Source organism: Triplophysa rosa, linkage group LG20 (assembly GCF_024868665.1).
Source record: "Triplophysa rosa linkage group LG20, Trosa_1v2, whole genome shotgun sequence".
Lineage (NCBI taxonomy): Eukaryota > Metazoa > Chordata > Actinopteri > Cypriniformes > Nemacheilidae > Triplophysa > Triplophysa rosa.
Window position 1 is genome coordinate 9,093,531 of NC_079909.1, and position 16,943 is coordinate 9,110,473.

General features: G+C 41.3%; 1 protein-coding gene across 7 annotated transcripts in view; it reads left to right on the top strand.

The window, feature by feature from the left end:
• Positions 1-16,943, top strand: part of LOC130571242 (inactive N-acetylated-alpha-linked acidic dipeptidase-like protein 2) — a 218,607-nt gene that overhangs the window by 170,083 nt on the left and 31,581 nt on the right. For all 7 annotated transcript variants that reach the window (XM_057362095.1, XM_057362090.1, XM_057362091.1 and 4 more), the window contains one exon: positions 5,241-5,336. In XM_057362095.1, the coding sequence (XP_057218078.1) occupies positions 5,241-5,336 (96 nt within the window). The remainder of the gene's footprint in view (positions 1-5,240; positions 5,337-16,943) is intronic.

Sequence of the window (16,943 nt, forward strand, 5' to 3'; positions counted from 1 at the left end):
TATTTGGATATATGGATAACCTTTAACTGCATACATTTTTACAACTCCACTTTAAACTGGTCAAAGCTGGAATTGGCAGAATTGTGGAAATAATTTAGTCAGTCATTGATTGGAAATCTCTTTCTGCAAAGGTCTTTTTAATGGCAGGTACATTTAAATTAAATGATTGGGATTTGCTTCAAATGGATGAATTATGAATGATCATTTTAAAAGATAATAGTTTTGTAACGTTCCATTACTGTTGTATCATATAATGTCAGATTAGGTCGATGCATTTACTGTGTTACATAAATGTGATGGTGGACAAAGTAAACCTATGAACTCAAAGGACTCAAAAACAATTCAGATGTGCTCATTTTGTGTTACCTTGAACACATTTTGAGTAAAATTGTCTTGCCTTCCATCAATTCCATTAATCCAGTCTCAGCTTTCTAATGAAAATTATTATGTTTATCATGTCCAAAATGCTAGACACATTTGCACAGTACATATAGAAAATGTGATATCAATACCTATATTTTATGGATTGTATACTGTATGTTAGCTTATATTTTAACATAAAATAGTGTACCTGTTTACTTTGTGACTTTTTTTTCTCACAGGTAATATGTATAAAATATACTGTTCATAGCGCTTAGAGAAAACATTATTTTATCGGAAACCAGTCTGGCTTGTTCAATGATGCCACCCTGGTTATCTGTTAAAATGGAAAATCCTCTGTAATGGAAACTGCACCTGGGTTTTATTGATTAGTTAATAGTCATCTTTAATGGCTTCCTGCGGTCGGCTCATTTAATTATTTCAGTTTCTCTGTCTTATCACCTTCACCTGTGGATGCATAAATGCCACAATTTTTATATGGAGTTGAGCATTATCAAAGAGAGCCAATGGCAAGGCTGATTTATTTCATCATTTTTCACACCCACATTTAAGACTCCTGAGTATGGGATTGCGCTAACAAGCTTTAATTAATTATAATTTATGAATTTATGAGAGGCTAATGTTATTGTAGCAGTGATGAACAGACCAAATATCAGCATTGCGGAGTTGAACACTGTTGGAGATGAGTAGTCTGATTATGACTTGCCTTCAGTATGTTACAGACCCGTATGCTGTTGTTTTTGCAGTAGATTACAGGAAATCTTCAAAAATAACAAAAAAGAGCTACATAAATCCTATTTACAGACTTGCATCCTATTAGTGCCACATAAAAAAATCACAATATAAAAAAATGTAATTACTTAATTTTTTAATTGCTTTTTTAATAATCTTTTATTAGCGGCTTTCTCGATTTCAAGTTAAACCAAGAAGGGGTGATAATATAATGACACAACTTTCTTTTTATGACTTAAGCCATTAAGTGAAGCTTTGATGTTTTAATTATAGTCTAATTATAATTCCAATCTATTTTTTTGTGATTAGACAGATAGTCTCAAACAAACAAGTGTGTAGGGCTTATATATGCTCTTTTCCTCTTTCTTGGGGGAGTTTCATCATCTTTTCTTCTATCTACTGTACCTGCTCGCCCAGCGATGTTGCCAGGTCCTCGATTTGTCCCCTATGACTGAAAAGCTGGTAGTTGTGAAATGCTTTGTCTGCTTAAAATTATTTGATTGACATGTTTTGGTTTAGGTTAGACGTGCTTGATTGGTTCATTTCATTTTTTGGTGTGTGTCTGAAACTGTGGTAATGCAATTGTCAATTTTACAGTGATTAGTTTCTTTTCTTTCCTCTTTCCTTTTATTGGGTTTTCTACTTTACTTAACTCGTACTTTTATTGGTTGTAAATTAATCATATTAGCAGTCATATAACAATTTGGGTTTAAATGAACCCATTAAATTTTATGTTAGCACACTGCACATTCTTTTGACAAAACATTGCCATTGTGAAATGCTTGTATCACCTGATCTCACTCAGCTTTTCCTCTGAGGTCTATGGCTGATTGTGTTAGTGAGATGCATGTAAACACAGCTGAGATCCTCTTCTCTGAGCTGCGTCTTGTTATCACTCTCCCATTGTCAATGAATATTCATATTGCTTCATGCCAACAAAAGACCATTAGTTCTGGTTACTGGGAGATGATGGTGCACTAAATAGCTCTGAACACCGCCGGTGAGAGTGTCCCAGACGTTGGGCCTGAAATTCTCAGAGCAGGCAGAAATCCAGTCACATGCTGATTACTGCATTCAAAGCCTCATTTTCCAGCTTACACAAACTGTGTGTGTTTCACCATGACAGCGACACAGATTTTTTCTTTCTACCAGATCCAACTGGAACCTCTCTCTCTCTCTCTCTCATACACTTGCAACCACACAAAAATTAAAAGGATAGTTCACGCAAAAATGTTCGGTTATTCTTCAAAAAATCTTCTTTTGTGTTCAGCAGAAGAAAGTAAGTCATACAGGTTTGAAATGAAAAGAGAATAAATGATGACAGAATTTTCATTTTTGGGTGAACTATAAATAACCCCTCCTGTCATGAGTTCTACTAGGTTGCTTGTTACATCCTCACAAATGTTTACAGCAAAAATCATTTTATTGCTGTGATGTGACCTTGCAAGCATGTAGTTCAATTAACCAAAAGTTCAGTCTAACAAACAGTTTACGCATTAATAGACAGACGGATGAACAAATCAATTGAAATGTATAGAAATGTTTATATATCAATTGAAATATATAAACAGACTTTTGAATGTGCATTAGTTCTCTCGGTACTTGAGGAAAATCTGTGGGAGTTATTAGATATTTTTGTTCTGTGTAGTTCTAATGTGATAAATATAGTTCTCTGGTGATGTTTTTTTTTGGTCTGTTTGTTTTATAAAATGCAATAATATCTGACATAATCTAACTCTGGCACCTTTAATACTGCCCACACAAAGCTCAGCTCATTATTTCTGAGGTTTGGATGTTTACCAGAGATTAAAATAGATCCTGTTTACATATTTATTGCAGTTTATGTTTAACGACTGAATAAAGATATCCAGGAATTTTTATTGTCTTATTGGTGAGAAAAGCATTTTGTATTGCAAATTACGTTTTATTGGGTCTCTAAACCGTAATATGCGGCTGTTGAATTTTAATAGGTAGTTGCAGAATTTCTCACCAACTGGCCAGTGGTCGTAACAAGGCAGTTTTGTGTGCACAGTATAAACAGAAAGTGTTTTCCCACCACACGTTCAGACGGTTGAGCTTTGACTGTCAGATCTCATTGAAGCCCTGGGGTGAACCCTGGGTCTCATTTGCTTTGTCAAAAGAAACAAATTCACCTTGTCAAAAAAATATATTTTCTGAATAACGTAAGCACAGCCTTGCCCACATGTACCTGCGGTCCGGGTTATTATGCTGAGAGCTGTGTGTTTGTTTGTTTATTTATTTCGCTATATTTTAAGAGCACCAATCTTCTGTCAGATCTTTGGAGTGAATCATTCAAAAGGCCAGTGAAGGGCCCGGCTCCTCCTCTAGCAGCCGATCACCCAGATTATGGGAGGAAAATGATTTCCGCTCACCAGGCTGTTGAAGTGTGGAGGGATACAGATGAAAATGTTCCACGTTTGCTTTTTGTCTGCAGGAGATCATCTGAACTAATTTATGGAAGATGTCGCTACACAATTGTCGTAGTTTTAACCCCCGGCGAGGCTTCTGCACTTCAAAATATCTAGGTCTGCTCTTAAGTGAGATGAAAAGCTGTGTGGGAAGATAGGCGCTGGGTCTAATGCCTCTAATCTTCCATGTGAATCAGTCTTTGTTGTGTCTCTCTGCGTGGCCACTACAAAGAGAGCGATGCAAACAGCGGCCATCAACTTGTAGATGCCTTATGACACGCTTGCCTTTCAATGAGTGTCACGCTGAAAACCCAAACCTCTTTTCTTTAGCCACGCTTTGTGAATCTATGCATAGCAGAGAAGAGAGTGATTATAGCTTTCAGAAGTCTTTGCACATTGTAGACATTATCAGCTCATGAATATTAATCAGGTGACGTAACTTTCGCCCAGCAGTCTTTTCTTTTTTCAGAAATTAAGTACTATGCAAAAAAATATTGTTTACTGCATGCACATTTGTGCAGTTCAATGCAAAAGCTTCTGCAGGGAAAGTTGTCATATTATGCACCCGACTACATTTTTTTACGGTTCTTTGAATGACCACAAACAGATGTCTTTCTGTTTCATTGGAGAAATATGAATTGTCCAGGTTGTGCATCACTGCATGTCCTTCTGAAACCTCGTATCTCCACATTTTTATTAGTCACCCTTTATGTTTGTCACTGGGTTTTGCAAATTCTTAATAATAATGATTAAAAAGTGTTTACTTTGACAAAACAGTCATTATAAAAGTACAGTGTTTTTTCCATTTCCTGAAAAACAGAGAATTTGGACATTTTGCGGTTTCAGAAGGACAGCGACGACATGTAATGAGATGAAACTTACTTGGAATAATTAATGATTTTTTGTCCCTTAAACCCCACGGGCATTCATTTGATGGCCATAAATTGTCAATTTTAGGTCAATTAAAATATGAGACACTCATAAACGTATGTCTTTTTGTTTCATTGAAGAAATGTAATTTGTCCAGGTTGAACATTTAATGAGAGTAAAGTTTGAAATTTGCTATAACAAACATGATATTTCCAATCGAAAATGTTTTTTGCATTTTATTGCATTTAACATGATCAGATACAGCTATATTAATGCAATAATTGTATGTGAACATTTTTCATGTAATTTCATTCAACTGATGAGGATATTTTTGCGGTGTATAATGTTCCATGTCAAATGAATCGTTTTCAAGTCCAGTAGTGTTAAGCCCATTGCACATTGAGTCCGAAATTTGCGTCCGAAATTTCCGCACGTTAAAAAAATAAATACGACCTCACGTTGTGTCAATCACATTTACACACTGCCTCCGATATTTTCATCCGTCATAAAAAATTCGGACCGGGTTCGATTTCAAGCATTTTGAGTGGCCTTTTTTAACAATTGAGAGACACCGTACAAACAAGAGCAAATATGAAAAACGCATATGAAAATTTCGGACTGTATGTGCAAAGATCTTTACTCTTGCCTCGCTGCATAACAGCACCTATGAGTTTTACAGTTTTACATAGTTATCCAAGTTATACTTATGACAATACTTCTGTTTTGTATTTGCATATGAATTATGCATCTTTTACTTATCTGTGCTCAAAACCATTGTTTGCCTGTTTGTATTAAATTTTGATTCTTCTCATTTTTGTTTAACCCTAGAGAGGGTATTTTCTCACTGAGGCCTTTTACCCTCCCGAGTCTTCATTAAGAGAAACCTTGGATCCAGCATTCAAACTCCACGAGACTATTGCCAAGGTAAGACTACTCTCCTTCATCAGTCCAACACTGCAGATTTGTTTGTTTGCTGTTGGTGGAATTTTCTTTCTGACTTTGAAATGGTCAGAAGAGGTCTAGAATAGAAGATAAGCAGTCTGGATCACTTTTCACAGTTACTTACACAGCGACACATAGCAGAACTCCAGAGACTAATGCAGGAAGGAAATAAAGTGCAAAACTTCTCATTGCCAGTAATGGCTTTACTTTTGTTGACTGTTTTGCTGTTTATGCAAATAGAAAAACGCTCCTGAAACAGCATAAAATCTACTTTAAATCCTTCGGGGCAAGTTTAATCCTGAACTTTCTGTTCTTTGAAGATTACATTCTCACGCAAAGAACTGTCAATATCAAATAACAATGTTCACTTGAAGTTATTACTACAGTATTTTTGGTCGATATGAAACTGATGACAAATGTCAGACGTGTAAACGTTCTCCAGGCCCTCCAACGTTCGCTGAGTCACATTATGAAACCTTGACAGACCTTCAGCCCACAGACGCTGATCGTTTGGTCCAAACACACCATCTGACAGCATCATTTTCTCACCCCGGCGCTCTGGAGGAGCAGCACACGTGTTCACACTCAACATAACACCCGCAAAAAATGTTATAAAATAAAGATGAAACAGGATGGAGCTTTAATAAACTATTTCTTTCCTAACGGCGGCAAGAAATACGAGCTTCATAAAAGTTCCTCATCACAGTCAAAAAGATATTGTTCTGCATCATGAATTATTCAGGTCGCTTGAAGACAGACCAGCAATGACAAAAAAGACACATGGAACAACAACGGATGAGAGGCTCTGGAACTGTGTCCTCTTATTGTTTAGTCTCCTCAAACCTCACATTCCAACATGATATGCAGGAAACATTAGATACGGCCACAGTCTGCAGAACCTGAGGAGGGAAAATCTTTAGTGCGGTTTTAAATTCACAGAGCAGAATTGGAAGTGTCAAAATATTGTATTTTTCAGCACAATGGGCAGAAAGGTTGGAAAACTTCCATGAATAATAAATCAAGACAGAGAGGGTAAGATCTCTAGCTGCAAGAACACTCAAACACATTTCCCTTTCTGTCGGTCTCTCGACGTTGTGTTGAGCCGACAGATGGGGTTCGCTGTTGAGAACCTATCAACTTCTGACTAGTTTAGAAAAGGCCAATGAAATTGGCGAATGAAATTTGCATGCCGGACTCCGCCCCCGGATATCCGGGTATAAAAGGGAGCCGGCGTGCTGCATTCATTCACCTTTTGTTCTTTGGAGCCTTCACACTGATCGACTTCGAGACTTCAATCTCTACGCCGAATTACTGCTGGAATCTTATGACGTGGTGCAGCGGATGGTCCCTTCCTGCAGCGACTTCCCCTGGGCGTCTCGGCAGTTCCAGAAGTGTTCGAGTTTTTTTCTCTAAAAGAGCAAATTTCTCCAGCGTGGCATGTCCCGCTGTTCTCATGGGTGCAACACACTCATCGAGGAGGGGGACGGACACGATGTCTGCTTCCAGTACGCTGGGGCAGACGTTGTGGATACGTCCTGCCCGCAGTGCGGGCGGTTGACGATTCAGACATTGCGTCACAGGTGGCTGTGTTCCTACGGGACTCAGCCACCACCTCGTCTGCTCCCCGTTCCATGACGGCAGGACTACGGCCCTGCCGCCCGCTACGGCAAGCAGCGAGGGTGATATGAGGATTACTGTGAGTGTTTATCTGCCAGCCACTGGCTCACGGACCGTTCGCACCTCGTCTCGCTCATCTGACCGTTCCCTAGGAGACGGTCCCACCGTCTTGTTCCTCAAACACTTATTCGGATACGATGCGTGATGATATGTCTCTTGCAGCATCGGGGGGTGACGTACTGCCATCCGACTCCGACGATTCCTTGGGCTCCCTCCCTCGGGGGGTCGAGCCCAGGAAGAAGCGGACGTCGAAATGTCAGCCATGCTTTCTCAGGCCGCCGTGAGCGTTGGGTTGCAGTGCCCGCACTGCCTCTCCCAGCACTCGCGGCTGGCTACATGGCACCTCGGGGTTGAGCGCGGCTCCTAGCCGGCATGTTCACGTCAAACAAAGTTCTGTCACCCTCTCTTCCCTCGAGGGTGAGGCAGCTAGAGGTTACGCCGATGTCCCCCAGGTGGAGTGTGCCGCCGCGGTACACTCATGCCCGCAGGCGGCGGCCATCTGGGGGGCTCGACCTAGACTCCCGTCCAAAGCATGTGGGGTCTCGGCATCTCTGGTGTCGAGAGCTTACATTGCGGCGGACCAAGCTGCCTCCTCTCTCCACGCTATGGCTCCTGCCAGGCCAAGGCGTTGAGAGAGCTCCACGAGGGTAAGACCGACCCAGCGCTTATGCAGGAATTCCGCGCGGGCCCTGGGTCGGGCGATGTCCACACTTGTGGTCCATGAGAGACACCTCTGGCCGAACCTTGCACAGATGAGTAACGCCGAGAAGGTCCGCTTTCTTTTTCTTTTTTTGCACGCAAAGGGGGGGGCTGTTTGGAGATACTGTCGAGCCGCAGTTCTCGACAGTAAAGAAGCAGACAGAGGATATCAAGCATATCCCCCCGCCGCGACTCGGCCGCCCTCGGCCGTCGAGTCCCGTGCAACGTCTGCTTCCCAGCAGCCCTGGTCCTCTTCGACGCCCTCCGGCTCTGGCGCCCCCCCCCCCCGGAAGAGACATCGAAGAGGAGACCATCGCCCCATCAGCAGCCTCGGCGAAAGCGGCCCTCATGGGAAGACCCCAGGGAGATCGAGAATAACATCGAGCTCGACCCCAGCCACTCCATCGTTAGGGGATCGGAGAGGGACGGTTCCTGCCCCGTCTCACCACCTGCTGGCCCCCTCCGGGGGGCTAACGCCCACTTACTCACAAAAAGAGTTTCCTCTCTCTCTGGGTCATTACAGCCGCTCCCACCCTCGGCACGACGGTGGACGGCAACTCGACGTTGTGCCATGGCGAAGCACAATGTTGAGTATAAGCACCAGCCCTCAGCACTCTCAGTCAGACAGTGCGTTGAGCTGCGCAATCACCAGGCAGGAAAAACAGCAGAGCCGATCTCCTCCCCGGGGGCCCTCCCCCGGCAAGGGATCCGTATTGCTGGCCATCGAACCACCCCCCGCTGGGGCAATGAAGCAGATCAAACCCCTAGTCCCCTGTCTCGGTTCCTGGGAGCTTGGCTCAGCTTCCCAGGCCGTCAGGCTGGCTAGGGAGGACGATCCGTCTTGGCTACGCGATCCAGTTCACCAGACGCCCTCCCAAGTTTCGGGGCATCCTCTCTACCTCAGTCAGAGGTGGGGATGCGCCCGTGCTTTGGGCCGAGGTTGCCACCCTTCTGGCGAAGGGAGCGATCGAGCCCGTCCTACCAGCTGAGATGTTCAACGGGTTTTACAGCCCGTACTTCATTGTCCCAAGAAAGATCTGTGTGCCATGAACAAGCAAGCTGCCATTCAGGAGGATCACGCAGAAGCACATCCTGACGTCTGTCAGATGTCAGGACTGGTTCATGGCAATCGACCTGAAGGATGCATACTTTCATGTCTCGATCCCACCTTGACATCGACCGTTCCTACGGTTCGCTTTCGAGGGGCGGGCATATCAGTACAGGGTCCTCCCCTTCGGTCTGTCCCTGTCTCCACGTGTCTTCACGAAGATCGTGGAAACCGCCCTCCTTCCCCTCAGGGAAAGAGGTGTGTGGGTACTGAACTATCTCGACGACTGGCTCATCTTGGCACACTCGCGAGAACTGTTGTGTACACACAGGGACCTGGTGCTCCGGCACCTAGATCGGTTGGGGCTTCCCACCTTTTCTTCAAAAGCTCTGGGACCCCCTACCTCTCCACTGGACGGTTACAATTTCGTGCTAGCGCTCGTCTGACTCGCCCAGGCCAGTCAGCGTCGCTCCGCTGGAGATTGTGACGCGGCACAGCGCTGTGGCGTTTTCCATAGGAACCCCATCTGTCGGCTCGACACAACGTCGAGAGACCGACAGAAAGGGAATGTCTTGGTTACGGATGTAACCTCAGTTCCCTGATGGAGGGAACGAGACGTTGTGTACTTCTTGCCACAACGCTGGCCGCCCGCCGCAGCAGTCGAGGGATGCTCAGGCTCCTCAGACCAAAAGGTGAATGAATGCAGCACGCCGTCTCCCTTTTATACCCGGATATCCGGGGGCGGAGTCCGGCATGCAAATTTCATTCGCCAATTTCATTGGCCTTTTCTAAACTAGTCAGAAGTTGATAGGTTCTCAAGAGCGAACCCCATTTGTCGGCTCAACACAACGTCTCGTTCCCTCCATAAGGGAATTGAGGTTACATCCGTAACCAAGACGTTTCACACACATACACGTTGTGGTGGGTATTTCTCACCATGAGATTAACCTGGATCTTTTGAGATGACAGAAAGGGTTATGCTGTCAGAAACGGTTATAAGTGTTGCAGCACATGCTGTGTTAAGAGAGCTAGAAATGATTTTATTTGAATGCCTAAATGTGTTTAGATGTTGCCTTTGATGTTTTTAGAGGTCGTTTGTTTAAACTAAACAGCTGGTGGATACTGTGTATGACGTGTTGAATTTAAAGTTGTTAAGATGTTATCCATCATGTAGAAAAATTACTGATGACATCTCTTTAATGTCTCAATTTTTCGGATATCTGTAAGATTAAAGGAAAATGGTTGATTAAGTGTCCTATATATTTCCCCTGAGAAAATGACTAAAATCACACGTGATGTCGCCAAACACCATCACATTTCATCATGAGATATGAAAGAAATAATGACCAATAATAAAAGTCTCCTCTGAGAATTCATTTAGTATAAAACACATGAAACTTTATGACTTATAGAATATAAGTATAATTTAGAATAATAATATAGAATAATGTGCAAATTATAATGAATTTAGTCTAGTGTCATAATTCAAATAATTGTCTTACAATAGGACAGCCCAGAAGAAAATGTTACTGACCAAAGGTTGATCTTTCACATCTCAGAAGAATTTATGTGTTTCATTTTCATTAACTTTGTTTTTCATGTTTAAGAGAAATAATAACAATACCATTGTTAACATACAATAAGAGCATGGAGCTGTAAAATTACTGTAGGTTGTAAATGTGAAATAATCTGGAATTAGATGTAATGAGAAATTAATTCATACTGAAATCTTCCATAATGTTGACGTTTGATTGCAGACGCTGCAAATCTGACATTATTGATGTCTCTTCTGAAACTCTAACAGAGACATCTGTGAGATTTCTGGGGTTTTTTCTCAAATGAAACAAATGAGACACATTTCGCTTTCCATTTAAGCCTATTGATGTCTTGTAGAGAAATCTGAGATATTTGAGAGATCTCATGTGTGATTTTTTTTAATGGAGTTACACTCTTAAAAAGAAAGGCGCTTAAAAGGTTCTTCACAGTGCTGCCATAGAAGAACCATTTTTGGTTCAACAAAGAACCATTTAGTGAAAGAACCATCTCTTTCTTACCTTTCCATAATCTGAAGAACCTTTTGTGAAACAGAAATGTTATTCGGATGTTAAAGGTTCTTTATGGAACCATTTAGACAAAAAATGGTTCTTCTATGGCATCGAAGAACCTTTTGAAGCACCTTCATTTTTAAGAGTGTACTCTGATTGCAAAATGATGGCAGGTAGGTTTGTGTAGTCTGTCAGTTATGAGGGAAATATGAAGTGTGTTACAATTGCCTCCGGTCCCATATGTTTCTTGGTTTAAGATTAGTTCTACATCAGTCGGAGGCATAACATTTTTCAAGTTGACATGATTTTGATCATTTATTCATAATGTGTGTGTATTGCATTTAAGTATGTTGTAAGGTAAGTATTCTTTGATGAATACGAATGAACCGTTCATGCTGTAATTCATAACTTTGTCATGTGTGTTATAGAGACTTATTCTCCCAATGTTCTATACCCACTTTTAATGCCTACTGTAACCTCCAGAGGGCGTCTTGTACAAATATGTCCTACTTTCCAAGTTTGTAGACACATTGGCCCTATAACGATGCCGTAAGGGTTGCCATTTTCTGCCTGTGTGCTCTGTGACCATAAAGTCAGCATTAATGTACGTGTATTCGTGTACGTATGCCTCTTGAGGGTTTCTTTTACATCACATGACCTGTAGTCACCAGCAGACTGCTGTTCCAGTACGCTTTAGCATTCAACCGAAATAACATATGTGGACATTGTTAACTTGGTGATCCAGATTTCTTAGGGAAAATAAACTCGCAGAGCCCCCCGATGCCAGTTTAAATGGGTGGAGGTAGACGTGAATTGATGGGGTGCGAGAGTCGGGTCTCGTTGCTGTCTGATGGTCTCTAGCGCACTTAAAATCCCCAGGTTCCTCTCTAAGGCCAGCGTCATTGTATCGGCGGTGTCACGCTTCCATACACCTGCAGGTCCCGTAGGACCTCGGGCCCGGGCCGAACTCTCTTTTTCTGCATGCTGAGGCGTCTTGGGAGTTCTGTCAGCGCAGCGTGTAACGTTCCATGCTCATTTTTCAACCCCACCTTTACAACCACAGCTGGGGCGGGTTGACGGGAGGACAGAGGGGGCTGAGCTGAGCGGGGTGTGTTTGAGTCAGTTCCACTCAGCCTGGCACGGCACCCTGGCATCGATCATTTGAGCCGCAGGTACGAGCACACTCCATCACCCTCAGGGGTTGCATGCGGCATACCAACTCTCTGGGGTCCAGAGCCTCTGTTTCTACTGCCTAGTGTACTCCTTTAAAATCTACATCTGAAGTCACTTATTCCCTTCATGTGGGTGTTTGGCCATGTATTAGGTTTTTTCTATAAAATATTATTGCTGCACCAAGAATAAATGGTTTAGCATCTTTATTTCTGAGCTTGTAGTTAGTGCGCAAAGAGAACTTAATATATATGGTTGTTTAATATATTGAGCAACTGATCATTTATTTTGAATAAAAAATGCAACTAAACTTGACGGCAAATGACCTCTGTGCAAATGACACCATCAGAGGCTAAATCTGCATTTACTGTAATGAGAAGCCGTCATGATTGGACGATTCAATGGAATTTGTCTAAAGAAGAGATATGAAGAAAGATTTAAGCGTTTATCTCAGACAAGCACACTGAACCGTACTGTAATTGATAGATTCATTTATGTGTGCCATGCATGATGTCACCCCAGATTGTGATGTTTTGTACTGTAGTAGAATATTCCACCAAGTACAGCAAGCAATGGAGCATTGGCAGATGGAAAGATTGTAAATGTATATGCGTGTAAAAAGTGTTTTTAGGCAGCTATCAACTCTTAGAACGTACATGAGAGATGGAGTCATCGCACACGGAGATTCTTTTAAAATTAACCTGCCATGCATCGCCTGCCCTGGGAATCAGTCAGCCAGAAACTGCGGTAAAGTGGGAAGCCTGTGAAAACAGGAGCTGCCACCTCGAGAGGCTGTGAGGTTGAGAGCAGCTGCTGGTGGTGATTGAATGTCCCAGGACAGCCATTGTTATGTGCCAGATGGAAACAGTGGTGGCGGAGAAGAGTGAAAGGTCTGTATTGTTCTCTGACAGCCTGAGTGACGCTAGCCGGCCGGGAGAAGCGTGAACGGAAGATTCTGCCAGCTCTGCTTACATGGCACTGGAGGGGCAGGAATCTGCTGACGGACTCTTTGGGGAACGTCTACCTGAGAAGCATCTCAATTTGCTTTCCTTATAGTCTTTGCTCTTGAGTCAAGTCACCTTTTTGGGTTGATTAAAGGGCAACCAGACATCCCCGTCTGGAGACCTTTGGATAAATGAGAGCAAGGCCGTTGCGGACGAGTGTGGGTATTTCATTTCGGAATGATGGGATATTATTGTTCCGTGTCCATCAGTGCTAATGTAATGGCTCGGGAACATTGACTGTCCATTGTTGGAAGTCACCCTCATTTGAGTTCTTAATGTTTTAGCATTTTAATTGCTTAAATGGACCATCTGCTCTATGCAGTTGTGTTACTATGAATTCACCATTTGGAAGATAAAGGATTGCACAAGAATTGCCAGAGAAAGCTCCCTTTTTCTTCATATGAGGTCTGAAATGATAAGATACCACTAATTTCCCGGAAAATTACTGGCTTTGACATATCTTATAGAATTATATTCATAAATTACTTTTAAAGAGAACTTGAATTAAATGCACTGTTGAGGATGCTGGTATTTTAAAACAGAAGAACAAAGACCAATATCCGCATAAAAAAACGCAAGCAAGCCTTAAACAGCCATACTGCAGAATACAAAGACAAAGATGTTCATCACTCTATTTATTCCTCCTCTAGATTTTAAATCGGAGGAACTGGATGATACTCTAAAGACCTATTCCAGCTCAAGTTAAGTTTAAGTTCATTTAGGGGATTTTACCCTTGAAAGACGACATACAGTACCAACTCTAGTTGTCTGCCACAGGCATCGATGGTGCTGCCCCCATATAGCTACACAGTGTGTTCATAACAGATGTGACTTTTGTCCATTGGGAAGGAGAGGGAGGTGAGATGATGAAGCAATGGAAAGCTTCCCAACACTGCTTCGATGACAGAAAATATCTGTTCTTCTCATGATCTGGTTGTTTAGGGACATGTTTCTTTTATAACAATGTTCAAAGAAACACTAAAGTTTGAATCTTATTTTTGTTATTTTAAGTTGAATGTGCCGGCCCATATTTGGGTATAAAAACATAAAGACTAATTAGCGGTTTCCGTTTCACTGTAAAACTTACTGTAGATTTAATTACTACTTAATACTGCTTTCCTATTAGTACTGTTTTCAATTTGAGTTCAACTTTACTTAAATCAAAATTAAAACACTTTGACTTTTTCTAATTCAAAATGAGCAAGAAGAGACTGGTCACATTACTGGCATTAGCACAGCAACACTGCAAAAAAATGACATTCTTCCTAAGCATTTTTGTTTTGTTTTCTAGTAAAAACATTTAAAACTTATATACCTTTACACAACAAGAAAAGTGACCTAAGACATTTAGTCTTGTTTTATGAAAGAAATAGAATGACTATAGATAAGTTTATGTTCAAAACAAAATTGTAAATTAAATCTTCAATAAGTTACTGGCAACCTGCTGCAAAACGTTTTGCAGTGTTGTTATTTGCCTGATAAACCCATAGAACACAAATATCGCAAATGATATCTTTTTGATCTAATGAGCAATGGCGAACAAATAGAAACTTTTGCACTGAACAAATGATGTTTTGTAATCTTACAGGTGTTTTAGGTGAATAGAGAGCAGATGTGCTTTTGCTGGTTCACCAGAGTCTAGTTAAAACTCAAAACATTTCAGTGTGATCTCCAACATTTCAAAATGATCTGGTCTATGCTGTCCACAATTTAATAATTCTACACCTTTACACCAACACTGTAGTTACTTTTGTGTCACAAATCTGCTTATTTCATTTCCGTTTATCTCTTGTATGAAATAGAAGAAATAGTTTATATTTAAAGTAGAGCATCCAAAAAAATCTGTCATCATTTGATTTTATATTATATTTGATTATTATATATCATGTCCAGAGTGCCTTTGTGGGGCAATAGAGAGAGAGAGAGAGAGAGAGAGAGAGAGAGAGGTTTAAAAACAATTAAGCTCCATAAAAGTTGCATGCTGCCAAATAATCTACAGTACCAAGACATGAAGGTGAGTAAATGATGACAGTGTTTTCATTTTGTAAACTGTTCCTTTTAAATAAAACATTTACTGTTATGTGCACTAAGCTTTGTAAGAGCGGCTTCTGAACAATGACATTTTCCACAATTGCCATTTAGATTTAGATTGTTGTTTGGTAAAATATGCAGTTTATTAATTTCACATTTCCTTCAGGCTGTTTAATAACATCTCATCAGTCTGACAAATGACATCTAAGTGAACACTATTTACATCATTCAGTTTCACACTGCTGTTTTCCAAACAGACGCAGGACGCAGTTGACTGTTCTGGTGTTTTCTCTGAACATAAAACAGAGCTGCTCTCATGGAGAACATTTGTAAATGGTATCTTTGTCTCAATAGTTTGAATCACACATTGTAAATTTCACACTTGAATGTTCTTTTGCACTCTCCAATACGTTCAAAGAAACTGTTGGCCTGCAGATAAGGTGGATGTGTCTAAAAAAACGACTATCCTCCCACACCACGTGCCGGAGCCGAACGTTTTAATTATTTCTGAACATGTGACTAAACTAATCATAATAACCTGTTTTACAAGAAAACACTTTTTTTTCACCCTGTTTCTCAAGGTTAATTTACCTGACAAACAGCAGGTAAAAATCATTTATTAAGAAAAAATGAGTGTTGAAAAACTACATGATCAGCAAACCACATACTGTATATTTTACTTTATCTCTCCAAACAAGGCCAGAACTCTGAACTGAACTGTGTGACTGGTTTCCTCCACCTGCTCTGCCTCACCGCTGGCAGCACATCAGGAGGGGTTTAGCGCCGCCTAATACATAACATGACGAGACGTCAAGGAGCAATTTTCCCAGACACTCCTGGGTTTAAGTCAGTGTTTAGACGGAGCTCTCCCTGTGAATCTCCTTCATCACCTGGCACACAATTGGCGTCTCATTGTACAAGAGCTGACGAGAGTGTCGTTTGACACACATTGTACCGGGGATGTGTAATTTGTCCACAGAGCGAAGGCTGTCCAAGAATCTGTTTCACGTTCAGTAGTTCGTCCCAAGCGTGGTGAACATTCACGCCTCATCCATCACTGCTGGTGATTAAACAGAATTCTGTACTTTTCAGACATTTTTTGCTGAAAGGTTGAGAAGTTGAAATCGAGGCAACATGACATCTGGGAGCCAGCATGGCACATTTTTGAGGACAAATTTGTTCATCTTTTCAGAGCAGGTTATTGTCTAGGCTGCTCCTAGTTGTGTGTGTTTTTTTTCTTTGCGCTTTGAGATTCAAAATGTGGTTTAGGGGTTTGGAATTGTTTTTATGTAGTCTGAGTTTCTGTCAAAATTGCCTAGATATTAATTATGAAGTCTCCCCATAAAAAAAGAGGAACATCACAGTTGAGATCTCTTTAATTTCTCAATTATTTCTCCTAGCTATATGCAGAGGTGGACGAAGTACACAACTTCCTTATTTGAGTGAAAGTACAGATACTACTGGTCAAATATTACTCCACTACAAGTAAAAGTTGTAAAGACAGATTCTTACTTGAGTAAAAGTACAGAAGTACGTGCTTTTAAAAGTACTCAAGTATTAAAAGTAAATTTCCTTTATGTCAGTTGTGCATTGTTTTATTGTCGTATACCTTATGCCTCTGAAGCACCCTACTGAATACACCGAGTAGCTCACAGAATCAGTTGTATTAAAGGAGTAGTTCACTTCAAAATTTGCCCCCATTGACTTTCCATAGTAGTTTTTATTCCTACTATGGAAAGTCAATGGGGGCAAATTTTGCAGTGAGCAACTCCTTTAAGAGCTTTATATGTTTAGCACATATATGTTTCGTTTAGATATAATCCTGTATGATCATTTAGCCTAATTAGCCCCCTAGGCCTATATGTATTTATGAGCAGTGTTCTTATATTTTGTATATTCCCTTTACCAGTTTTAG